General features: G+C 37.1%; 1 protein-coding gene across 1 annotated transcript; it reads left to right on the top strand.

The window, feature by feature from the left end:
* The first annotated feature begins 776 nt into the window (after window positions 1–776).
* On the top strand, window positions 777–27,534 carry usp12b (ubiquitin specific peptidase 12b). The gene is made up of 10 exons (XM_062444966.1): window positions 777–902; window positions 8,036–8,116; window positions 8,783–8,866; window positions 10,768–10,897; window positions 11,464–11,741; window positions 13,358–13,434; window positions 13,608–13,691; window positions 16,646–16,843; window positions 18,583–18,661; window positions 26,414–27,534. The coding sequence occupies exons 1-10, from the start codon at window positions 855–857 to the stop codon at window positions 26,513–26,515; spliced, it is 1,161 nt and encodes a 386-aa protein (XP_062300950.1). The 5' UTR covers window positions 777–854; the 3' UTR covers window positions 26,516–27,534.
* The last annotated feature ends 254 nt before the right edge of the window (window positions 27,535–27,788 follow it).

Below are 27,788 nucleotides of genomic sequence, written 5' to 3'. Positions count from 1 at the left end.
ATCTCACGACCCCTCACTTTTATCTACTGACCCTTTGGAGGGGCCACACCCCTAAGGTTGGGAACCACTGGACTAAACTAGTTGTTTCTACATTAGACGCTATTCAAATTATTTTGGTATTATTAAGTTTGGAGATCTGAGGCTAACATGAAGCTTCAGCCTAAACGAGTTAAATTAAGTACATATGTTTCAACATTACAGTCTTTTTAGTGCCTCTTTTTTGTACTATACTTCCACCACAGCTAGACAGGCAGGGTTGTGAAGGTTACTTTGGAAATGTAATAAGTTACAGATTACTAGTTACCCTACATAAAATGTAATAAGTAATGTAACTATTTATTTCTATCTATCTATCTATCTATCTATCTATCTATCTATCTATCTATCTATCTATCTATCTATCTATCTATCTATCTATCTATCTATCGTACACATCTATCTATCTATCTATCTATCTATCTATCTATCTATCTATCTATCTATCTATCTATCTATCTATCTATCTATCTATCTATCTATCTATCTATCCATCCATCCATCCATCCATCCATCCATCCATCCATCCATCCATCCATCCATCCATCCATCCATCCATCCATCCAACCAACCAACCAACCAACCAACCAACCAACCAACCATCAACCAACTGTATCTACTTCTGAACCCTGCCTTTTAATTTGTAGCATACCCTTTTATTTTATTTTGAAATCCCGTCCCCGGATGTGACGCACCGTCCCCGCTGTAACTTGACGGCTCTGGCGGAGAGGGGCAAACGGTCTCTCCCGGAACTCTGCAGCCGCAACGGCTCTCACTATTTCACCATCGGGGGATCGGTCCAACATGGCAGCTTACGGATGGAAATACTGATGACAGTCCGAAAGATCGCCTCGATTTGTACGATGGTAAGTCGGCGGGGAGTCTGCTGCTGTGTGCCCGGGTGTGTGTGTCCTGTGTCCGGGGAGAGGTGGAGGGTTAGGGAGGGGGGGTGGAGCTCGGAGCTAGCTGCTAGCTGCTGTGTTAGCTTGTTTTGCTAACATGATAATAACACACTCACACATAGAAAGAGAGAGAGGAGTGCTTCCAGAAAGTTGTACATAGCTACTCAAGCTCTATAGATGTTATAGTTTGGTTTATTAGAGGGGGAAATTAAGAGTTAATGCAGGTTTTTTTAGGTGGGGTGTGGGGTGGGGGGATAGTTTATTCTCTGGTTTTTGTTGTTTGTTTATGAGAAGAAGGGCGAAAAGCAGCTAGCTTAGACCGCTAATACACAGCAATGGACAGATAAAGTTAGAGATGGATAGATGGCTAGGATAGATAGATAGATAGATAGATAGATAGATAGATAGATAGATAGATAGATAGATAGATGTGTAGGTAATTTAATGGGTGGATATTCAGATGGACAAATAGATAAATAGATAGGTAGATGGATGGATGGATAGATAGATGGGTAGGATAGATAGATAGATAGATAGATAGATAGATAGATAGATAGATAGATAGATAGATAGATAGATAGATAGATGTGTAGGATAGATAGATAGGTAGGAGGGATAGATAGATAGATAGATAGATAGATAGATAGATAGATAGATAGATGTGTACGATAGATAGATAGATAGATAGATAGATAGATAGATAGATAGATAGATAGATAGGTAGATAGGTAGATGGATGGATGGATGGATAGGTAGATAGATGGATGGGTGGATAGATAGATGTGTATAGATAGATAGTTTTTATTACATTTTATAGTGAGATATTTTACAGTATTTCTCTCTGAAATGTAGTAAGGTGGGTTAGGGTTAGGGTTAAGTTAAAAGAGGGAGCGGGAGAAGCAACCTGATATAATTCAAAGCAAAGCACAAAAAGAAAAAGGCAAATAAATAATCAAATAATCTATTAGATGTTAAACTCTCTTCTTCTACATTTCCATCTATTATTTCACTTACTTTCTTTTCTTTCATATCTATCACTTCTAACTCGAGTGAAAAGCCAAACATGTTTTATTTCCTACAGTCAGCAGATGTTAACACCTCAAACAGCTGACTGCAGTTGTCTTTCGAACTATAAGTGATGGACGAATATAGCATTTCCTGTCATGGGACACACCCTGGTTTGTTTCCTCTCGACGGATGATTAGCTAATGGTTTTTGGGGTTTTGAGTTCTTTAAAATTTGCAACAAACCGTAAAGCCTGCAGTGGAAGAAATATTCAGATCTTAATTAAGTAAAAATACTAATGCAGCAATGTAAAATACTACATTACAAGTAAATTCATGCATTTAAAATCCTATTTAAGTGAAAGAACAGAAGTATTATGAGCTAAATTTACTTCATGCATTGAAAATAATGATAACATTTAGACCTGGCACGATAACTACTTTTGCTAGACGATATATTGTCTCAGAAATAATCGCGATAAACGATACCACTACCAATCCAAGTACCCTTAAAGTGATACTGATACCAACTGAGTACTTCATTCGTTACCCATTAACACATTTAGGTCTCTGTCTTGTATCCGTGGTAACAGGCGTGTAGTGTAGACTCACTTTAGAGCGTTTAGGTGGCATCTTGGCTGCTGAACTGCTAAGCGTGCTAACTCAAATTCACCACGACTTCACCACCACAGACGGGTTGTAGCTGCTGTGGCAGTGGACCAATCACATGTAGGGTTAAAGAGAAGAACGCTTGTGTTGATTGGCTGTGAGCAAGTCCATACAAATAGTCATATTTATTAGCTCTGGTTGAAAAAATGATTGAAAGCAGGTATCGATTGACGGGTTTCGATACTACTTGGTATCGATTTATTTCAGTCGAAGGTATTGAGTACCGATACTCAGCCCTAGTCGTGACGTTTTTCTACTTACATTCATGGTCCTCAGAGGATGAAGCCTATTGATTTTGGTGACCCTCTGATTTTTCATCTGGTGCCATCAGCAAGTCAAAGTTTTCATGTATCCACAAAAATATCTCAACATCTACTTGATTGATTGGCACCACATTTTGTCTAGACATTCATGTTCCCCACATAATGAATGCTAGTGATGTTGGTGATTGGCCTCTAGCGCCATCGTTTGATAGGCGACTTTTTGATACTATTTGGTATCAATTTATTTCGGTCCATGCCTTTAAAAGGTATCGAGTACCAATACCCAGCCCTACTATTAAATTAATCTCTGATCGATTCATAGTTTTTAGTTACTTTTTAAAAGAAGAACATTTCCAAATTCTCTGATTCCAGCTTCTTATATGTCAAGAAAATAATAACACATCACCAAAAATGAAAATAATCAGGGTTTTTTTGTGGTTTATGACATTATTATTATTAATTATTATTACATTAGTATTTTTGGATTGTGACAAACATTTTCTGACTTTTATCAACCAAACAACTAATGAATTAGTCAAAAAAATAATAACACATCACTGATAATTAAAATGATGGTTAGTTGCAGCCCTCATAACATGATACTGTGGATATTCAGCACAGTCGGGGTCAGCGCCTTGCTCTAAAACACCTATGCGGCAGGTTGTTAAACAAAAAAAGGTCAAGCATAAAAAGGTCAGACATTGTTACTCTGCTTTTTTATTTTGCTGTCGTCTCATATAAGGTGACGGCTCTATCTTTGTTTGTTTCGCAGCGTAGCGACGTTGCAGCCAAGCAGGCAGGCAGGCAGGCAGGCAGGCAGGCAGGCAGGGGAGCTTAAAGCTTGAAGATTAACTTCTGACCGTATCCCGTCTCAAGCCGCTGCACCTTTTTTCAGAGCCGACAGACGGTTAGGCAGATGCTCACCGACGGAGAGAAGTGTGCTGCAGTCTGTTTAGTTTGTTGGCTGATGCTGTAAGCTCTCACTTATCCACAGCGGCTGGTGCACGCACGGTGTGTTGTTGACCACACACACCAGAGCGTGCAAACTATTTTTAATTGTGAAAGCAGCAGCAGCATATCAGGGTCACCACAGTTCCATAAAATGTTACCATACTGTTCATATTCTGACTCATAAATAGGCTCTACACCAATTTACATTCATAAATCGATTAATTCATATTTTAACACGAGTAAAGGATCTAAATACTTCTTCTTCCACTGTTTGCCGAGCAATTTTAATACAACAAAATGTTTTTGTTATGACAGAGGACAAAAAGCTTTACACAGAATAATCGAATTTGTGTTCTTTTGTGGTTTAAAAAGGTCTTAAAAGTCAGTAAATTGGCTGCTTTAAAACGTGACAGCCACTAAGTAGAGCTGCACATACCAGAGCTGGGCAGCGTTAAGGTCACATGATAGCTCTCTTATTAATAATGTCCTCAGAGGAATAAATGAAGGAAGCAGCTCTTGGTAATCTGAACATTATGACCGAACTGTTGGATGTGTTCATTGTTCGTTTGACTCACTACAGTTCTGATGATTTCTGCTCCAGTACACAGTTTACACCCAGTGATCGCTCTGATCAATATTTATGTATCACTCGCGTCATTAAAGTTACATCACCTCCTTTTTTGTGGCAGAGTAGTAAATAAAATGTCTGAAAATGTTGAAAAATGTGGAATACTGTTTCTTCAAACGTCATGAACAGTCTGCGAACCAAAGATGTTCACTTTATTGTCATAAACTAGAAATATTCACATTGAAGAAGCTGAAAGTGGAGAATTTGGACATTTTTCTCTCTCTTTAAAACCACTTAAAATGAATAATTGGTTACCAAAATAAAATATGATGTGTCTTTATTGATCCCCATAGGGCCAAATTCAAATTGACACGGCAGTACAGTGGGAAAAAAGTAGTAGGGTTAGGGTAAAAAAAGATAAAACAAAATACTATGTACAGTAAACAATCTCTGTGTAATATAAAAATGTGAAATATGCAGAAGTTCCTGAGATTATAAACATGGAAATGAATTTAATAGTTGTCAACTAATCGATCTTTCGTCTAATCGTCTCAGCTCTATGCTACATATGCTCCATTCAATTGTATCACACCATCATAAGTTAAGAGAAGAAGAAGATTTCATGATTAAAAAAAAGTTGTATCACAAATATTTAACCATTTGACGTTGAGCTGCGACGATTCATCAATCAACAGAAAATTAGACAAGTATTTTGAGAATTAATTCATTGTTTTTAGTCTTTTTTTAAAAAACAAAAATGCCCCAAAATGATCTGGTTCCAGCTTCTTAAAATGTGAATATTTTATGGTTTCTTTCTTCTATGATAGTAAACTGAGCTGAACATAACGAGACATTTGAGGACGTTGTTTTGAGTTTGATCAACATTTTTCACTATTTTCTGATCAAATAAATATCGATTTAATTGAGAGAATTATCGTTAGCTGCATCTTTTAATACCGAACCAGTTAAAAATAAGGTTGTCAAGATGCTTACGTAAGAAAGCATCTACCTGTACACCTGTCACTACTTTTGTCGGACGATATATAGTCCGACAAATTATCAGGATAAACGATATTATTGTCATTTGAAGATCATTTTACACCACTGATATAATACCGATACCAACTGAGTACTTCATTTGATACCAATTATATATCGACACTACAACCAGCCATACTATTGCATGAATATCTTACAGTCCATTCATAGTTTTTAGTTACTTTTAATGAGAAGAAAATGTCCAAATTCCCTGATTCCAGCGTCTTAAATGTGAATATTTGTCAATTAACTGAATATCTAAAACACTAATTGACATTTCTCAACATTTTCAGACATTTTATATAAAGTAGCTAATTGATAAGCCAAGAAAATAACAACACATTACACATCGATACCTTTTAAAGGCATGTCCATGTATCTCTGTCTCTATAAGTCGATATATAGACCTGATGATGTCGATAATTACGTTATTGTACGATAAGTCGATAATTATTGCGACAGGCTTGTTTAGACTGATACTCATGATTAATAACCTATCAATATATGAGTCATTTAAGGCTCGCTGCCTGGAATTGAAGCTTGTTTTTCAAGCTGCTGCAGACGTCACTTTCAGTTCATTTTCATTTCCATTAATTCAGGAAATTGATTTTTCTAAAAAGGCTCCACGCCCAAAAATTACAAAAACAGCTGAGGACGATTGAAGAAAGGAGAACAACACATCATCACACAGATATCTGCCTTCCTCTCTGTCCGCCTTTCAACGTTATAATTAAAAAAAATGTAATTAAAAAATAGAAAAGGGTTGTGTTTGTGTGGTTTGTTTACATCCCTGCCGTGTTTGGAGGCCGTGTTGTTAGATAAATAACCTCGTCTGCTCGCCTCTTGTTGACTTCACACGCTCCGCAGAGTGATGAGTAACAACAGTGTAGTTATTCTCCCCTGAAGGAAAAAGCTGCATCATTGTTATCATCATTTTCCCCCCGCTGTCTCTCTCTCTCTCTTTCTCTTTGTCTCTCTCTCAGTTCTTCTTTCTCCTGTTAGTGTAACAGTCCGTTTCTAAAAGGCTCAGATCAAATCACAGCCACAAAAATAAACATTTAAAATCTGTACGGTAATTATTTTAACACATATCTTATTCAGACATTCAACAGCAAACCTCTTTTTCTCCAATTTCAAGATACAAGAATCAACTTTAAAGTTATCTTAATGTCATTTAACAAACTCAAAATCTTATTGAGTCTAATTTGAGCCAATAGAGATGAACACGTTTAATCTAAAATACATGTAAACGTTATTATATGTTGTCTGATATGTGCTGATATACATGTATATTTTTAAAGTTATATTGGTACCATTTTATGTATACATACTTTATCTGAATTCAAGTTTAATAGATATTTATTTTTATATGTTTTTCTTTTGTTCTAAGTGTTGTTTTTATTTATTTATAGCAATTTACAATGATTCAATTCACTGTAGTTTACTGTTTCTGTGCACTTATATCATTTTATGCCTTAAAGTTTATTGTTAAACTGTAAAATATAATGCCACAATTACAGATCTTTATCACAAGTGTTTGATATCCACAATTATTGCAAATCATCATTGCAAAAAAAATGTGTTTATGTAAGATTACAGGCCCATATATTGATATTGTAAGTTTTAGAAAAATCCTGTATCCGTCAGATAAGATACTAATGTAGATTTACAAAAAAAAAGAAGAGTAAAATTCTATCATATGAAACCCTTGGGAATAAATAAAGCAATTCAAATGTACAGCAAATGAGTCAGCTAAAAATAAGAGCAGCTGGAAGAGAAATAAGATGAAATAAAAAATGTTTATTGCCCTAAGGATAAAAAAATGATGTAAGCTTTAGGATGTCGGCTCCCAAATATAACTTATCTCTACTGTAAATCTGTAAATCTAAACATCCAGCAAGCTTTAAACACCAAACCATGAAGGAAAAACAGTTTATATCTGTATTTGCCATTAATTGGTGCAATATATAAAGTTTAATGTAAGAAAAATATAATATATATAAAAAAAATAACATGTTTTATTGTAATTTCATGGATGAAAATGTACTCTAGGTGTCAATTTTCTTGTAATTTTTGTTGCAAAATTGTAAAAAAAAAAAAAAAAAAAAAAAAAGCTTTAGACATCAAACTAAACACAGAAAGTCAAATAATCTCTTAATGGAAGATTTATTTTGACTCCATCTGATGAAACATGGTTAGAAAAATGATGGTTTCGCCTTTTTTTAATCATTGATGCCAAGTGAAATTAAATATATATATCGCCAAGAATCGTCCTCTAACACACAGAAAGACAGAAAGAGAGAAAGAAAGAGAGGATGTGAAGCAGGAAACACAGCTGGCAACAAACAGATGGCTTCAGTCCAGCTGGGCCGAGGGGAAAATAGAGCAGGAAAAACAGAAAACAATCAAGAGGAAACAAAGGACAAAGGAGGACGCCTGATTGATCATTTAACCGCTGTTTCTGAAAGTTAACGTCAAATATGTAATAAACCATGACATCATCAATCATTTTCAGTGTTTGGAACGACAGAGGATATTTTACATGTTTAAAAAAACTCCCAAATTGTGACTAAATGTGTCGGTTTTTGCTTCTTTTTTTTCCAGGGCGCCAATGCCTCTGCCTTGGAAAAGGAGATTGGACCGGAACAGTTTCCCGTTAATGAACACTACTTCGGATTGGTTAACGTAAGTGTCGCTCAAGAAGTCGATTATTATGAGACATTTAAAGCTTTTACTGTAAGATTTAAAGGTGCAGCGTGTAGAATTTAGCGGCCTCTTGAGGTTGTTGTATTTTCCTTACTTATTCAGTTAGTTGCAATCTGCAGCTTCACCACTAGAGGTCACTACTTCCAACACACTGGTCCTTTTAAAAGTCGATTATTATAAGACATTTAAAGCTTTTACTGTGCAATAATGACTTGTGAATACTGTCGTGTCTCATTGCCCCTTAATTATTTATTTATTTACTTATATTTTAGACCATATTTTAAAGTTTTACATGTGTGTATTAGTGTTATGTGTATATATCTTACATCTTATTTTATTTTTTTATGCTGGATTGGACTGCTTAAACTGAGTTTCGTTGTATACTTGCAATGACAATAAAGATCTGTTCTATTCTATAAGACATTTAAAGCTTTTACATTAAAATTTAAAGGTGCAGCGTGTTGAATTTGTTGTAGTTACTCATTCAGTTAGTTGCAATCTGCAGTCTCACCACTAGAGGTCACTACATCCAACAAACACACTGGTCCTTTTAAAAGCCTCCACTCAAGTCATGTGTCTTTCTCTCTTTTTGTGTGTCTCATTTGGTCTTTTTTTCTTAATAATTTTTTTTGTCTTTTGTTCTAGTTTGGCAACACCTGCTACTGTAACTCAGTGCTGCAGGCTCTGTACTTCTGTCGACCGTTCAGGGAGAAGGTGTTGGCGTATAAGGTAAGTGATGAAAGAAACACAAAGGCTGTATTGTGTTGTCTTAAGGTTTCATGGTGGGCTGGTTTCTCACGCTGAAAGAATGCACTGAAACATCCCAAAAAAATACTATATTGGTCTAAAATATGAGACATTTGAGACAATATGAGATATTTTTGTGGATACATGAAAACTTTGACCTGCTGATGGCTCTAGATGAAAAGTCAGAGGGTCACCAAAATCAATAGGTTTAATCCTCTGGGAACCGTGAATGTAAGTAGAAAACGTCACGACTAGGGCTGAGTATCGGTACTCAATACCTCTAAAGATTATTTTCATTATCAGTAATGTTTAATTATTTTCTTGACTTTTAAATTAGTTGTTTTGGTCCATAAAATGTTTGTTAACAACCCAAAAATATTCATAAACCACCAAAGAAACCAGAATATTAACATTTAAGAAGCTGGAATCAGAGAATTTGGACATTTAAAAACTATGAATTGATTAGAGATTCATTTAATAGTAGGACTGGGTATCGGTTCTTGATACTTGCTCACAGCCAATCAATACAAGCGTTCTTCTCTTTAATGCATCATGTGATTGGTCCACTGCCACAGCAGCTATGACCCGTCTGTGGTGGTGAAGTCGTGGTGAATTTGAGTTAGCGCGCTTAGCAGTTCAGCAGCCAAGATGCCACCTAAACGCTCTAAAGTGTGTCAACACTACACGCCTGTTACACCGGATACAAGACCTGATCACACTGGAGAGTTTTTATAAATACGTGACTTGAAACGTGATTGGAAGATATACTTTGACCGGATTTTAATGCTTTGATGATGAAAGTATTTCGTGTTTCACCTTTTTTTTTAACCAAAGAAAAGTCAAAGCGTCAGGGATTTAGGGATCTTATCTTAACCTCGGACTCATTTCATCTCAGAGAAACTTTCACAACTGGACAAACTTGACTTAGAACAAAGAGTATTTTCATCTTTATAATCAGGATTGTTTTAAAGAGTTTAATCGTTTAAGAGGAGAAAGAATTCATTCATCTGTTGTAGTGCTGAACGATTTTAAAGACATATCTACTTATTGTTATTTGACTGATATTGTAATTACGATATTAAACTGTATGATCATTATTCTCATTTTCATTGAAAAAAAAACACATTAAAATGATTATGGTGGGAATTTTGCAAAGATCTGCACCAAACAACGATGTTTTCTTAAGTCTGTAGAATATAATTTGAAGGCCAAAACCACAGTATTCATCAAATTTAGCAATAATGATATTTTGACAGTCTTCTTACACACAAATGTTAAATTCTTACTGTATTATATGTATTCTATCTTTTAGCTACTTTTAATATGTACTTTTTTTTACTATTTTAAAATTATTGCCATTTATACTACATTAATGCTATTTCTTTTTCTTTCCATTCTTTTTTTAACATTGTTTTATGCTCCTTTTATGGCCTTTTTACTGTAAAGCACTTTGAGCTGCATTTATTGTATGAAAGGTGCTATACAAGTCAAGTTATTATAATTATTTTTATTATAATTGACAAATATTGCACCTCCTGTAATTGCAGTCATTGTCAAAGTATCTTCACCGAGATGCTCAACCTCTTTATTAAGTATCTTATGTTTCAATATTAAGTTTTTATACTAGTGCACCTCTGCATTGCCTTGTGTATCATGTATTATATAAACTATGTTTTGTATTGTCAGGTTTTGCTTGATTGTATCACTGTTGCCCAAGACGAACCCTAACCCTTTAGGACATTAAAGTTTATCTTATCTAACTTCCACAGATGAGGTAACATGTCAAGGTTCAACCTGACGTGATGCTGTGTTGTTGTTTGTTTGTTTTAAGTCTTTCTTCTTCTTCTTCTTCTTCTTCTTCTTCTTCTTCTTCTTCTCTCCAGGTGCAGCCGCGTCGTAAGGAGTCCCTCCTCACCTGTCTGTCCGACCTGTTCAACAGCATCGCCACGCAGAAGAAGAAAGTCGGCGTTATCCCTCCCAAGAAATTCATCTCACGGCTGAGAAAAGAAAATGGTACTTTATCACAAAGAAAAAGCTACTTAAAAACTTGACAAGTTTTGTGCAGCTGCAGCTTCCTGTTTCCCCCCGCAGGGTGTTTCTTTTTTTTTTTACTCTCTCTGGGAGAAACACCAGCTGTTAAGAAATCTAAAAAATCTAAAATGATCTTTCATCAGCGGCTCGTTCAGATTGACTTCCTTTCACAGCTGAGTTAACTGATTGGATGAGGGAGGAGAGGATGACATGGAGAGCGTAGAAAAAGGGGGTGAAGAAGAGGAAGAAAGGAGGCGAGGGAGGGAGGGTGCCATCCCAGCTGAGAAGACAATCTCACAGCTGAGGAAATAAATTTGTCAGCCAAATCTGTGAGAAGAGGAGCAGATGAAAAAGAAGAAGAGAGTTTTAATTGGCTCCATTTTTCCTCGCCGACACATGCTGATGTTTATTTTCTGTTCTCTTTTTCTTCAACCCTTTTTCCTTCCTCATCTGTCTCTGTCTATTCCTCTTTCCACTTCCCTATATCTTTTTTTTAATTATTTCTTCTATTACTGTATTTACATCTTTTCTACATCTGTCTCTTTCAGAGCTGTTTGACAACTACATGCAACAGGACGCCCACGAATTCCTCAACTACCTCCTCAACACCATCGCTGACCTGCTCCAGGAGGAGAAGAGCCAGGAGCGGCAGCAGAACGGAAAGCTGGTGCAGAATGGAGGAGGAGGAGGAGGTGGTGGTGGAGGAGGAGGAGACGGAGGAGGAGGAGGAGACGGGGAAAGCGGAAAGGAGACGCAACAGACTTGGGTCCACGAGATCTTCCAAGGCACACTGACGAACGAGACACGCTGCCTCAACTGTGAAGCTGTGAGTGGTTTTATTCACTGAGGTGCCTGAAAATAAGACTCTGGTTTATTTTATAAAGATTAAAGTAAATACTGTAATTAAAGAGAGATTCATTTGCTCTGGACTTTAACCCTTGTGTCGTCCTCCCGGGTCAATTTGCCCCTGTCTGTTTTGATTGTTCCTTCTTTCCTCCCTTCCTTTCTTTCTTCCTTTCCTTCCTTCCTCCCTCCCTCCTTCTCTCTTTCTTTCCTCCCCCCTACCTTCCTCCATTCCTTCTTTCCTCTGTCCTTCCTTCCTTTCCTTCCTCCCTTCCTTCTTCCCTTTCCTCCCTTCCTCCCTCCTTCCTTCTTCCCTCCCTTCTTCCCTCCTTCCTTCCTTTCTTCCTTCCTTCCTTCCTTCTTCCTCCCTCCCTCCCTCCTTTATTTCCTTCCTCCCTCCCTCCTTCTCTCTTTCTTTCCTCCCCCCTACCTTCCTCCCTTCCTTCTTTCCTCTGTCCTTCCCTCCTTTCCTTCTTCCCTTCCTTCTTTCCTTTCCTCCCTTCCTCCCTCCTTTCCTTCCTTCCTTCTTCCCTCTTTCCTTCCTTCCTTCTTTCCTTCTTCCTCCCTTCTTCCCTCCTTTCCTTCCTTCCTCCCACCCTCCCTCCCTCCCTCCTTTCCTTCCTTCTTCCCTCCTTCCTCCCTCCTTTCCTTCCTTCCTCCCTCCCTCCTTTCCTTCCTTCTTCCTCCCTCCCTCCCTCCTTTCCTTCCTTGTTCCTCCCTTCCTCCCTCCTTTCCTTCCTTCCTCTCTCCCTCCTTTCCTTCCTTCTTCATCCCTTCCTTCCTCCATTCCTTCCTTCTTGCTCCCTTCCATCCTTCCTTCCTTGACTCGAGGACAACAGGAGTGTTAAAAACCAAAAAAATACAAAGGGATTATTACATTACAGACAGGATTGTAGTCAGCATGAAAGAAGACGTTCAAACCAATACAGCGTCTCAGAACTCGTACTTCTTTACTTACACTTCTTCATATATTGAGTGCATAAGTTTGGCGGTTCACATTGAGAAGTTTGGACACATGCAGCTCAATGAGAACTTTTATGGTTTCACTCAAAACAGTCAATAAGTTGAGACACTTCTCACCTTCATGCACTTTTTCTTTTCTGTGAAGTTTATTTTTGCTCGTCCAGTTCTGCATTTTATTTCCTGTCATCTTCGTGGCTACAACTTCCTATATTTATATTTATGTGTTAGCTCTAATTCTGAATCCTCCAGTTTAATTTTGGTCTTATCAATTTCCCTTTTTTTCTCCCCTGTAATCATCGACTTGGTCATTTTGCTGCTCGGTGCCGTTCTTTATCTCTTGCAAGCTTGATTTACAGCTTCTAACATTTCTTGGAGTTTCTGCTCATCTCCTGCTAGAATAATGGCAGCGTCAGCATATGTGATATTTGTCAAACTCTCTCTCTCTTCTTCTATCATCCTTATTGTGTACAAATCAAAGAGACTTAGACACATCGTTATCATACATCTACTAAAATGTCTACTTCTTCTGTTTCTCCATTCGTATATTTATCATGAAACACCAGATAAATATGAATTCTTCTTTCTTTCTTTCGTTGCCTCCAATAAGAGAATCATTTTTGACTGCTTGTGTTTCAGGTGAGCAGTAAAGACGAGGACTTCCTGGATCTGTCGGTGGACGTGGAGCAGAACACTTCCATCACACACTGTCTCAGGTACGCACCGCTCCAATTAAACAACACTTCATCAACTGTTATGATCAGTTAACATAATAAAAACTATTGTTAAGTCTTGAATGGTTCCTGATTGTGTGTGTGTGTGTGTGTGTGTGTGTGTGTGTGTGTGTGTGTGTGTGTGTGTGTGTGTGTGTGTGTGTGTGTTTTAACAGGGGCTTCAGCAACACAGAGACGTTATGTAGTGAATATAAGTACTACTGTGAGCAGTGTCGCAGCAAACAGGAAGCTCAGAAAAGGTGGGTGTTACTTCAGCTCATTAGTATCTCGTCGTCTTTCGTTCTTTTCTTTCATCTTTCCTTCCTTTCTTTCTTTCTTTCTTTCTTTGCATATGTAACCACATCGTTACAGTGTTGTTGTATTTAGATATTTCGGTTCACACTTCCAACAGTTGCAGCGTTTTAGAGAGACGGTGCTTTGCTTGAAATGAAGAACGGCCTTCACTAACATCAGGAGTAAATATTACAAATAAAATATAATGTATAAAATTAAGTTTCAGGGTAAGATGCGGTGGCTCTACGTCACATGACAAAGGTTGTGTTTTAGGGGTGCAACAGATCACGAGACTCACAGTTTTCAGTCGGCGGCCGGATCTTTTAACTCTAACCCAGATGCAAACAGAGTGTTCAGAGCAGATTAAAGCCCTGGGTTTTGACTTTCAGGACGCATTTTACATAAGTTTACCTCAAGTTTTAGAACTTTAACGATGTTTAACGTCGATATCTGACTTCATAACAGTATGCAAATAACAAAACATCTAAAAAAGCATAAAGTATCCCCTTTAAAGTTTGTATTGAGCATCTGAATGTCTCGGTTCTGCTCAGACTTATCAGCTACTTCACGAATCCAGGTGTCAAAAAACATCTGCTCTTTAGATCTAAGGACGTATCGTTGACTTACAACACAGAGACACATTAAAAAAACACCAACAACTAATAATAATAAGTTAAATCTATATAGTGCCTTTCACAAACCCAATGATGCTTTACATACAATCATCCACAGCAGCAACATCACAATGACACATGCAGAAAGATCCTGTTAAAATCACAAATATAAGTAAGTAAATAAATAAAACTTTATTACATTATGAGGAAGTTATTACATTTGTTATTGAGTTATAAGGTTTTTTTTTTATTACATTATCAGGTTCTGCAAGGCTTTTTCATTTTTGCAAAGTATTTCTCTGTGTTTTTGGGACTTATTTATCACAAAGCATTGATAGAATAGTTGTTGTAGTTGTTTAAATGTATTTAAGGCATCAAATGTTTTGGTTGCTTTGGCTAAATTTAGGTTTTAGACACAAATCAGAGTTTATTGAAAGTACTGTTTCACCTTCTGACATAAAGCTTTACAGGGTTGTTTAAACCTTCGTGTTGCTTCAACCACAAAGCATCTTTTGGTCATTTAAAAAAAAAAAAAAACAGTTTGATGCTCCTGTGTGGTTCGAACATGAGCCGCTCTCGTAGCTGAACGCGTCACATGACTAATCGTATGTTCTACTAAAGCGCACAAACACACAGTCACAGTTTGTTCCATTAGAAAGTACCACCGAAACCACATCTGATGTTATCATAGCAACCAGTCAGAGCCTTCCTGTCACTTTCTGAGAAGCTCATCACGGCTGTTTTATGAGTGACGGGTGGGCCGAGGCGACCAGAGCGAGGCGATGCTCTATCTAACAACCTCTGAACAGAGTAATAACTGAATGGATGTCGCTTTAATCTGCACTTTTTGACATGAATGACTCATCAAATAAAAGCCAACCGGTAGAGTACGAACTGGTCCGCTCACGAGTACAACTACGTGTGTTTTTTAAACATACCAGCCGCCATTTTTCGGCGCCTGCTAAGTGCACCGAGTAACATCCATTAGTGTGAAACGGAGCCGCACTGACTCTGCCTCACATCAACACTGAGCAGAGGGTGAAGCCAAAGGTTTAGTCAGATTAGAAGGAGCAAAAAAAACATCTAAAAAACACAGTTCTTTTTCCTCGTAGGGGGTCGTCAGGGTAACGGCGTTGACGTGGATGGAAAGCTTTTAACCCTCCGAGTTCTCCGAGTGATAAATCGCCCTCGCTGCCTTGCTTTTTATTTTCTTTGTCTTTGATTTTTAAACATTTCTTTGTAATTTAAGAACTCATTTACCACAAAAAAGTTCTTCTAGAGAGCTTTTCTTCTCTACTTTAAGACTTAAACACTCACATGCAACATTTTTCACAGACTATTGGGGGGTCTGAGGGCACATTTTTAAGTCAAATGCATTAATCTGGTGCACTCTGAGAGCAAAATTAAAAGGTTATATCTATAAAAAAGTGCTTTAAACAATCTTGTGCTTTAGTAATTTAACTCCTGGTTCTAATAAAGGTATGAATGGTGATGCCACAGACACAAAGCATGAGGAAATAAATGTTACCAGTTCATAAATGTTCCAAACAAACCATAAAAAAAAGTCTAATGTTCATATTTCAGCTCTGAAACAAAAGAAATCAGAAGTACTAATCTAAGTTCAACTAGTTCATTAGGGGCAGAGATGCTTGTAGACTTGTTCGGCTCACTATGAAACTGTGGTGGCATAAATTAGACTATGGTCGGCCGCCACAGTCTATATAATTAATAGGAAACACTGACACGTAGTTCAGTTCGGAGCAGGGTTATTATAGTTCTTAAATGTTCATTAGTTTTAGTTTTTATGTAGTTTTTCAGGTATTAGAAGAAGTAAAAATGTAATTCAAAATAAAGTTGTTCTCAAGTGGGCCAAAACCATTAAAATCTTTATAGCATAATAACCTACAAATAATTAATAATATATATATTTTAACTTTCCTATAATAAACCATCTATTTATAACAGATGAACAGCCTGAGATGTCTTAAGAAAAATGATTTAAACAATATTATGTCTCAGTTTTTTACAGATTATTTTCGCACAGAAACTGCTACAATGTTTAATATATGAAGGTTTAAATATGATTATAATAAGAATTCATTGTGTTTTAAGAGGATTTTATTCTGGTCAGGGTAGAAAAAAACCCTCTGAAGCAGCAAGAAAAATTGAAGTTTCTATCTTTTTTATCTTTCTTTTAATGTTCATACTTTTCAAATGTACCTCAAGACCGAACACACACATGTATGGTTCAGTTCGGAGGTTGTATTGTGCCTTTTTTAAAAACCTCTCCCTTGTCCCTCTGCCAGGATGAGGGTAAAGAAGCTGCCGATGATTCTCGCCCTCCACCTGAAGCGCTTTAAATACATGGACCAGCTGCACCGCTACACCAAACTGTCCTATCGCGTCGTCTTCCCGCTGGAGCTCCGCCTCTTCAACACGTCCGGAGACGCCACCAACCCGGACCGCATGTACGACCTGGTGGCTGTTGTTGTACACTGTGGCAGGTGAGTTCCTTTTATTATTATTATTAATATTGTTGTTCTACTTAGTCTTCATAGTAGTAGTAGTATGACTCTAATGTAAGCTGTTCATTTTTATTACCCTATGAAGCACTTTGTAACATTTATTTTGAAGTGCTTTATAAATAAATATTATTATTATTATTTTTATTTTATTAATTTAATTATTGATATTATTATTTTTAAATCAATTTTATTATTATTATTATTTTTAAATTAATTTTATTATTGATATTATTATTTTTAAATCAATTTTATTATTCTTATTTTATTTATTTAATTATTGATTTTTTAATTTTTTTTATCAATTTTATCATTCTTATTCTTATAATTACTATTATCGTTGCTATTATTATTATGGTAGAGTATGAACCTCTAAGTAGTGAGCAGAATTTATAGTGTGGCGTTTTTCTTTTTAATAGAAAACTACATTAGACACAAATTATTATTCAAAGTATTTTATATAAATTTTAAAAGTAAATTGTTATTTTTTAATATTTCACTGGCCAATTTATTAATTCGGGAAAATAATCAGCTGATTAAGTAATAATAAAAATTTCAAAAATTTGTTGCAAATCCAGACGTTTCATAAAAATAGAGTCTATAATCTTTGGAGTAAGACTAATATATGAATGTTTCGTAAGATTTTGGTAGAAATTTAAAAAGTAAAGTAGTGTAAATTACCTGAAAATTCAACGTATTGCTTAATTTATCAAAACAAACCTACACAGAAATGCTCATTAAAGATAATATATACAGACAGATAACAGAGATAACAGGTGCAGATGCCCTTTAAATGAGCCTCGTTGCAGATATAAATAAAGCTCCGTCACAGTCGCCCACACGCTCAATGAGATTCAGGTGATTCAGGCATGTGAAACGTCCTCCGAGGCCGCTTCTCTGACGTCAGCTGATGTGTGAGCGAGCGTATGAGACTCATTAGTCCTCTGGATCGTTTTCATCTCGCACAAGAGTTAGACGTAATCGCCCTGCGGTGTTTTCCTCACATGGATAAACATTATAAATATAAAGACTTAGAGAGGCTGTGGTGTGTTGATGAGAGTTTTATTCCCACATGTTACGAAGTTCACTCAGTTTATCACTTTTTCTGGTGTTGGACTGTTTTATTCTCAGTTTTGGAGCATTTAATTTTATCCCTCCTGTTGACCCCATCTCTTTTAACTGTCCTTCTTTCCTCACTTCCTTCCTTCCTTCCTTCTTTACTTCCTTCCTTCCTACCTACCTACCTTCCTTCCTTCCATTTCTCCTTACTTCCTTCCTCTTTTCCTCCCTCCCTCCTTACTCCTTTCCTTCCTTCCTTCCTTCCTTCCTTCTTTCCTTCCTCCTTTCATTCCTCCCTCCCTCCCTACTCCTTTCCTTCCTTCCTTCCTTCCTTCCTTCCTTATCTCCTTCTCTCCTTCCTTCCTCCTTTCCTTCCACCGTCCCCCCTTACTCCTTTCCTTCCTTCCTTCCTTCCTTCCTTCCTTCCTTCCTTCCTTCCTTCCTTCCTTCCTTCCTTCCTCCTTCCTTCCTCCTGTCCTTCCTTGACCTGAGGACAACAGGAGGGTTAATATCTACTTCACTGACTTTGTTACCCTCTTGTTTGGGAATAATAGAAACCAATTTAACACTATTAGAAATGTATGAAAAGCCTCTCAGGTGTTATTTTTCACTCATGTGTTTTTCCCTCCTCTTCTTCCTCTCTCTGTCTCTCTACGCCTCAGTGGTCCAAACCGTGGCCACTACATCACCATCGTCAAGAGCCACGGCTTCTGGCTGCTGTTTGACGACGACATCGTAGAGGTGAGAGAGGTTTTATTATCTTCTTTTAGTATTTGATAAAAGAATATAGACATTTGTTTCATTTGGTGGTGAAATAGATGCCTCAGATGTTGAATACAACTATTTAAAACTGCCTATAATAGAGTCATTAGGGTATAAATGATATAGTCTCTGCTTCTAAAATGCTTTCAGCTCACTGATCATCATCTTGTACTTATATAGAAAAGAGTAAATTTCCCCTTTTCTGCTGCAACTCATCCTCACTGTTGCAAAAGAACAACCACTGCCACAAAATTAAGATTTACAAGCAGAAAAAAGCTGTTTTATTGATTTTATGATGTCAAATGGTTGTAAAGTCTGAAAAGAAATGACATAATAATGACACATAGAGACATAGAAACCTCACTTTTTATTTTTACACATTTACACCTGCTAATTAAATTCCTATTATAATAAAATTGAAAAAGTGCTTAAAAAGGGAAAAACATATGTAACAGGCAACAATATTGTTAGAAACACATTAAAATCAGCTTTAAAAAACACTTTAAACTGATCAAAGTAAACTAATAATGAGCTTGAATTAGGGTAAGTTATACATGTTTTATAAAAACTAGAAAGTACATACTGATAGAAAAGGCAAATTTTAGCGATAACATCTCTGAAACAAACAGGCACCCCAATACAAAGAGGCTAAAACAGCTGTACTGTGAAATATCTTCATTAAAACCTTATTTTTACACATTTTGCACCTGCTAATTAAATTCCTATAATAAACAATAAAACGATAAAAGATTCAATCCTTTACAATAGTGCTTAAAAAGAGAAAAACAGGCAACAATATTGTTAGAAACACATTAAAATCAGCTTTAAAAAACACTTAAAACAGACAAAAACAAGCAAAAAATGAGCTTAACTCAAGATGAATTATACAGTATGTTAGAAATGTTGCATATAACAAGAAAATAGATACTGATAGAAAAGATTTCAGGTGCCAGATGAAGCAAATTTTGGCAATAACATTTTAAAACCACCTCTGAAACAAGCAGGCGCCTCAGTGCAACGAGTCCTAAAACAGCTGTACTGTGAAATATCTTCTGAATATCTGCCTTTGATCACACACATCAGACCAAACACCGACTGAGATTATAATCCCCCCCCTCTCTTTAGTCTCCTCACGGTCTCACTTTTTTAAGAAGGAGAAGTTTTTTTCCCATCTCGTCGTCCTAACCAGACAGGAGGAATTTCAAGTAGCCGTCCTTTCCAGACTCCCAGTAGAAGATCCTGGCGCTCCAAATGTTGTGCCTGGAGTTCGTATGACAGGCCGACCTACATACCTCAACCTCCTCCGAAGTAATGAGGAGTTAAAATAAGGTTTAGTGCTATTAGAGAAAGAGAAGGGTGGATGGAAATAGCCATAAGAGGAGAAGGATTACCTTATTCTTCTCATGTTCTCCCTAATTTGGCATTTTTATTTTTATTTTAAGCATTTTTTTTATCCCAGTTATGCTTTTTTTTTTTTTTAAAGGTGCCGTAAGCAGGATTTAGTGACATCTAGTGGTGAAGTTGCAGATTGCACCTAATTAATTACCCCTTGTCTTTCTAAACCAGCAATAATAATGTCTGGGGAAAAGGATGAAAGCTCCTCTTTTAGAGCAAGTGTTTGGTTTGTCCTTTCTGGGCTACTGTAGAAACATGGCAGAGTAATATGGTGAGCTTCATGAAAAGGGACCAGCTTCTTATGTAGATATAAAAGGGGTAATTTTAACCTCCCGTGACCCCGCATCCTCATATTGGGACATTAAATTTTGGGTTTGCTGGAGCTTATACTTCATTCTGCTTAACTTTGACCTGTTTTCCTTGTCCGTATGCACTGTTTTTGTGCCATCTAGTGGTAGAAAAAGCACATTGCAGTGTAAAAATCAGTGTAAAAACCAAATGGCCGATTCCCAGATAAAAGTGGACCAGCGCCGTATGTAGATATAAAAAGCTCATTTTACCCTCCTGAGACCTGGCGTCCTCATATAGGGACATTACATTTTTGTTTCTGCTTAATTTTGACTGGTTGTCCTTGTTCGTAGAGGCGTTTTTGTGCCACCTAGTGGTAGAAAAAGCACATTACATTGTAAAAATCAGTGTAAAAATGAGATGGCAGGTCAATAAACAGCTGATCCCCTGATAAAAGTGGACCAGGTACAAAACCTTATCAAGTTTTATGGTTGAAACTTGTTTTTTTATGCTTAATAATGTTTGTAGTTTGATATACTATAAAAATTTGACTAATTTTAGCAACAGCAACAAGCTACGACACTGCTAATCAGGAAGTACTCGTCTGAGGGCGTTAGGATTTTATTATCGTTCGTGTAAATATAAGAAAATAGTTTTATACACTGGTGAGTTAAATGTGTTATACAGTAATATAAACACATTTCCTTATTTCAAAAACTACTTCCTGTTCAAAGACAGATCCTACTTATCCCAGATATTTAGGAGAAATTAAAAATGCATACCAACCAAAAGCTCAGATCTCAGAAGGTAATGAAAACCCAACAATCGTTATTTTCAGGTGATTAACCCTTTACATGCTGTTCATATTCACAATATCCTCTCATAATTAGTCTCTATACATAATCTCTGAACCACAAATCATTCATGAATAACCTCATCAAACATTTAAAACATTGGTGATTAATCCTTAATGAAGCTTTCAGAGAGCAGAGAGACTTTATTCTTTAGTTTTTACGCTTTTTGTTGATGGAGAAAAAAAACATTTATAATACCACAGGAGAACATAACGATTTCCCTTAATTATATTAAACAGTATTTTTGGAAAAAAGATGTGTATCAGCTGCACAAAAAAGTTTTTAAAAAGTTTAAATCTTTCCATTTTTGTATATTCTTGGTCGCATCAGTAAAAATCATCAAATTTAAGGCTCAAAGGAAAGTTTTCAAGGTGTTTTTTGTCCGTAAAACTGGGTCAGATTAGACCCTGAGCAGCATGTAAAGGGTTAAAATATACTTATGAACATTATATTCTGAGTCCGTTCTGCTAGATGCTTCTAAATTTCTTCGACGAGGAAGAAGCTGGAAGACCCAGACGGCACATTGTGTGACAAAAACAAGAAATATGACAGACGTCTGCTCTGTCTGCGCCAGCCTTCACTTCATTCCTCTCCTTTTTATTTACAGTCTGTGAGCGGGTGACGGTGACGACGTGGAGTTTGAAATTTTACACCCAACATATTGTGCTCAAATAGAATCAAAATCTAGCTTTTTTTTATAAATTAAATTAAATTGACTGGCCTGCTGTTCTTCCTCCTTTCTGCAGCGTCTGATTCGATATAAAACCATCTGCTTTCCTCTGTGATGTTGCCACAGGAGAAAACATGGCAGTCTGACATCTTTCTAGCATGTGTGATAGCGCTCAGCCCACCCCTCCCTTCACCCCTCCCTCTTATTGAACGGTTTCCCAGCTCCCCCCTCTCAGCACGCTGCCATCCACGCTGCAGCCGAACATGTCAGCAGTCAAAGATGCAACCGTTTGCATAATGATGATTTATCAATCCGCACAGGGAAATTAACCAGCGTCTCCCACCCACCTTACTCTCTCTTTGCAAACCAACAACTATATCATCACCGGTATAAAATCCGAGCCAAAAAACATGATGAAGCTCTTTAGTCGTTGGCAGTCCACCACCGTAGAACACCAAAAGCCTCGGCATGCTGCTGTGTGTCTGAGCCGCAGCCAAGTAACCTTTCAGTTTGTTATTTTTCTCTCTCCGAGCCAAAAAGTACGGCATGCCACAGCAATCAAGCTATCAGCAGTTAACGGACTGTGCAGTCATAATGGTTAAAACCTTCCAGGGGCTTGTCGAGGTTCGGTCTGTATTAGAGTCGCAAATGTACTAACAAGGTTTTCATAGCTGTGTAAATGTTTTCGGTTTCACGTCAGCGCTTTTTTTAAGGCTTTTCGTGCCTCGTGTAGAAACGTCTCGACACTTTATGTTCAAAAGTAATAAAGAAGGAGAAGCAATGGTTAAATAAATTACGTAAGAGTCACCAGACAAACTCAATTATCCGTCTTAGTTTGATGCCATAAATGTATTAAACAAGTACTGGAAATGCTTTAAGGGTTTCCAAGAAAGCAGAACTATTTAATTTGATACTAATTACCAGAAAATTATGAATTTATTTCTAAAGTAAACAGCTCCATATAAACCCAAACTTAAGTCGTAATACGTTGAATTATACTTGCTTTTAAATAAGTTCGACTGACTAAAAGCGTCTGTCTTCTAACAATTAATCAGACTTAATTAATTGGAAGTCCGCCAATTGAGCACTGTCTCTGTTTTACTTAATAATTTGTATTTAATTACTGTAGTTAATTCTATAAAATGATAATCCTGTAAAGTAAAACTTTCCCCAAACATCATGGAGTGATTTAACAGCGTCTAACAGAGTGAATTACATCAGTTTTTAACGTCTAAGGTAACAGATAGCTTTAATTAGAAATAATAGCCAGTCTGAGATTCTCATATAACAATGTGCATCAGTTTAGTTTTGAACTACAGAAGCAACAATTAGTCGATTAATCGATTGGAACAAAATGAATAGGCGACAATTGTGATGATTCATGAATCGTTTTTAAACATTTATTGACTCCAGCTTCTTAAATTAAACAACTTGCTGTTTTATTTTGTTGTATATGACACAATATTTTCAACATGTCATCGACCAAACCAATAATTGAGAAAGTATTCAACTGATTAGTCAATAATTCAAAATTATTAATAGTTGCAGGCCAATTTTGAACCATTAAATCCATTTATATTGTTGACATGACCGAAGAGATTTCGGGATTTCAGACTTTTTAAGTTGCTTTACTCTCCTGCTATTCAACTGTTGCCTCTTAAAGGACCAAAACAGTGAGTTCACAAGTTGTTGCCTCTTTAAATCCTGTTCTTATACTTTTTAATACAGTTATTTAAAACATGCTTATGTGTTTTTATGGCTAGACTACAATGATGTAATCCTTTACAGAGTACATCAAGTCTGCAGATGTTATATTTATTATAAAGTTGTGTCAAAGTGTAATTTAAATGCTTATTGATTTGAAAAGTCTACGCTGCAATACTCATCATCAATGGTTAACGTTGAGAAACTTAATGTTGATTCTTCCACACGAGTCTCCAAATAGTAGTTAATCAAAACCAATGATTGTTTGGAACAGTTGAAAAAGTACATTTAAAAGTCTAAAACACTCGTTACATAACAGTGAATTGTGCTAAATGGGGGTAAAACATCAAAAACTGCTGCTATAGTTTATATTCTTCATATAATATACTTAATATTTTGTGCAGTAAAATACGTCAGTCTTCCTTTCTGATCCAAACATGGTTCCAGCTCAGTGATGATTCGAGTTTAATCCAATTTATATTTAACTTTAAATCTGTCCGTCAGTCAGAAGAGTCATCCTGCTGTTTTTGAATACAGAGGAAACTGCTCAGTCACACTCATCAATGCCCGATGTTTCAAACCAATCCCACCACACACACACACACACAAACACACACACACACACACACACACACACACACACACACACACACACACTCTGCTTTTTTTGTTGTTTTTTTCCCTATTATGACGGGAAGGAGGTCCGCGTTAAAACATCTGGTCCGGCCGAACAGAAACTGGCCGAGTGTTTTTGGGGAAGATTCCGCTGAGTTTGCAAAAAAAGCAGAAACTCTTTAACTTATCATTTGTTTTGTTCTGAGATTTACAAGCTGCTTTGTCTCTCTCTCTCTCTCTCTCTCTCTCTCCCTCTCTCCCCCCTCTCTCTCTCTCTCTCTCTCTCTGTCTCTCTCTCTCTGTCTGTCTCTCTGTCTCTCTCTCTCTGTCTGTCTCTCTCTCTCTCCCTCTCTCTCTCTCTCTCTCTCTCTGTCTCTCTCTCTCTCTCTCTCTGTCTCTCTCTCTCTGTCTGTCTCTCTCTCTCTCCCTCTCTCTCTCTCTCTCTCTCTCTGTCTCTCTCTCTCTCTCTTTCTCTGTCTCTCTCTCTCTGTCTGTCTCTCTCTCTCTCTCTCTCTCTCTCTCTCCCTCTCTCTCTCTCTCTCTCTCTCTCTCTCTCTCCTTCTTATAACTTATATCTTCCTTCTTCTTTGTCTTGTATATCTCTTTCTGTTTGGATCTTTCACATCTGGCACCGAAACTGCCTGAGTTTTCAAAAAAGTTGTAGCCAGTTTTCTTTCACCACCACCGCTTCTAAAGTATTGTTTTTGCAATTTGTGTTCAACCCCTCTCTCTTTCTCTCTCTCTTTCTCTCTCTCTCTCTCTCACTCCCTCTTTGGATAAAAACTCGTACGCCAAATAAGAAACAGTTGTCTCAAGATATTCACCATCTCCTTGTCGACATACTCGATTTTAAATGGAGATTTGGTAGCGAAATGAAACAGTTACACAACTAAAAGAAGTCTCAACTAAACACCTCCTCAAAGCGCCGTCATGTCTTCAGGTCACCTTTTTTTTTTTTTTACACGCAGGTTTATCGAGGTTACGTAAAAGAAAAATGTATTGGAGTCTGAAATGTGTTTTTTTTGTTTTGAAGCCAGGAGAGGAAGTTGGAAATAATGTTTTGCACGATATGATTTAAGAATAACATTTCTGAAGTTGCAGGAATAACAGATGTGGTTCGAGAATGTTAAAGAAAGTTGTCTCTTAAACTTCAAAAATAATACTGAGTGATGTTGAGACGTGGTTGAATCTTAACATATGATAAATCCATGTGATGTCTGTCAATTTACTCTAGAGTAGGAAGAACGTAACAGCATCTTTATTTTCCCTCATTCACTTTAATCACACAGGTTGCAGTTTTAAAACAATTAGCACATCAAACTAAGTGAAATCTCTACTTTTGTGCCTCTTTCGAAGGTTATTTTGTACATTTTCTCATAATAAAATGTGAAAATCAGGAGTGGAGGATGATTGAACTTGAGTAGACAGAACATGCTTTATAGAAATCTGCTGACTGTGTGATATTGATACGTTTACGTGCATGAAGAATAAAGAGAGAGAGAGAAACAATTTAATGTTCCTGGAAGAGAAAGATGTGCAAAATTCAGAAATAACAGATGTTTCTCAAACGAGTCACTTCACAAAAAACATACTGAGTGATGTTGAGATGTGGTTGATTCTTTCTTGGCTCCTTTACATTTGATGAATCAATGTGAAGTCTTGTCAATTTGCTCTAATGCTGACTCACCCACTCACTTTAATCACATGGTGAAAACAGGCTGCAAATTTTAAACAATTAGCACCTCAAACAAAGTGGAAAATCTCTACTTTTGTGCAGCTTTTCGAAGGCTATCTTTTATATTATCTTGTAATAAAATGTAAAATTCAGGAATTGAGAATGATTTAACTTGAATAGACACAAAAACACTTGAATCTGATCTGCTGAATGTGTGATATTGAGACGTGTATCTGCATAAAGAATAAAAGAGAGAAACAATTTAATGTTCCTGGACAGAAAGATGTACTAAATTCTGCTTTAAAGTGGTTTAAATGGTTCGGAAAATGTGTTTTTTTTCTTGCTTTCTTTCTGAGAATAAGTAAATTGATGCCAGTAATGTCTGAGTTTATATGCCAAGATGGCAAATAAACATAATCCCCCCAAAAAACTGCACAGCTGCCATCAAATTATCAAATAAAAAAGTGATTTCAGTAGGAATCCTGCACACGTCTCAAGTTTAAACTCCATCTTTTTTTCTTTTCTTGCAGAAAATTGACGCCCAGGCGATCGAGGAGTTCTACGGTCTGACGTCGGACATTTCCAAGAACTCCGAGTCGGGATACATCCTGTTCTACCAGTCCAGAGACTGAGCCGGGCCAGTGGTAAATCCCCAAAGAACTGTCACTCAACAGAGGGGGGAGGAGGAAGAGGAGGGGCTTACGGCAGCCACCGACTCCGCCCAGTACGCTCACATAAGTATCCAGGCTTTATTCCCTGTAGGCGGAGCTTTGCACTGGAGCGTCACAGCGGATCGGTTGAGACGTCGTGTGCAGGTTTTTCGAATGCCAGCCTCCTGGATCGCGACCGTTACCGTCCTCCTGAGCCCACACTGCAACAAGCACCTTTTTTTTTTTTTTTAAATGGCCGACTCTGTCATAACTCGGCTCGCTTTGCACTGTGGCATCAGCTGGGAAGAACCCGAGTAACGCCGATCCATGAGGCTGACATCATCGTGTGCACAGCGGTCCATTTTTTCGGAAGGGGGCAAAGCAGTTTGAGACTGTGGAGATGATGATGATGATGATGATGCAGATTTAACCAATCAACTGTTTTGGATGAAGGTCCGCTGCGACGGAGGATCGTATTTACTCCTCCTCATGAGTAACCATCGGTGTCATCCTACTTCTTTAGCCTTTATTTGTGTGTGTGTGTATATTATAACGTGCTAAATTAGCTTTTCCACAGTGACCGTAAGGGTTTCCTTAGCTTCATGCTAACACACGGGTACCATGCGATCACCTTTAAAAAGAAATACAAAACTTCCCCTCTTGAAATATTCTCCACAGAGAAACTAATACCTGACAGCTATGACAGATGTCCCACCTGTCAACACAACGAAGTACTGACACTACCTTTAATGAATGAGACGTTTGAATGAATTCGGAGCGCAGCGCAGCACGGCGACGCCATTGCTAGTTTGCAGTGTTTGTATTGATACGGTGAGTTGCCATGAAGTGGTGCTAACGACATTATTAAGTGTTTATTGGCAAGGCGGGAAAATTAAAACCAGCTACTTAGAGAAGCTGTTTAAATTTGGCTTCGACAGATGAGTAAGGCTCATTATTTTCAGTTTTTACACAAACTATTGGGGGAATTTATTGTTTTAAATTCGAAAATTAAAAAAAAAAACTGGGTAAAGGTCTGATTTTTATCTCAGATACAGTTTGCAGTATTTGTAATTTAACCAATTTTGGGTTTTTTTTCAGCTGCTCATTCGCGGTTTCCCCCCAATTTTTCAGTTTACTTTCTATTTTAGGAGTATTTTATTGTTGTAATGTCAAAAATCTGAAAAATAAGTGAACAATTGGGGGTTAAAAAGTCAAATTTTACCCCAAATACAGTTTGCAGTATCTGTAATTTAGC

This window comes from Scomber scombrus, chromosome 23, assembly GCF_963691925.1.
Source record: "Scomber scombrus chromosome 23, fScoSco1.1, whole genome shotgun sequence".
NCBI lineage: Eukaryota > Metazoa > Chordata > Actinopteri > Scombriformes > Scombridae > Scomber > Scomber scombrus.
Note: the sequence above shows the minus strand (reverse complement) of the source record. Positions and strands in the feature narration are given on the sequence as shown.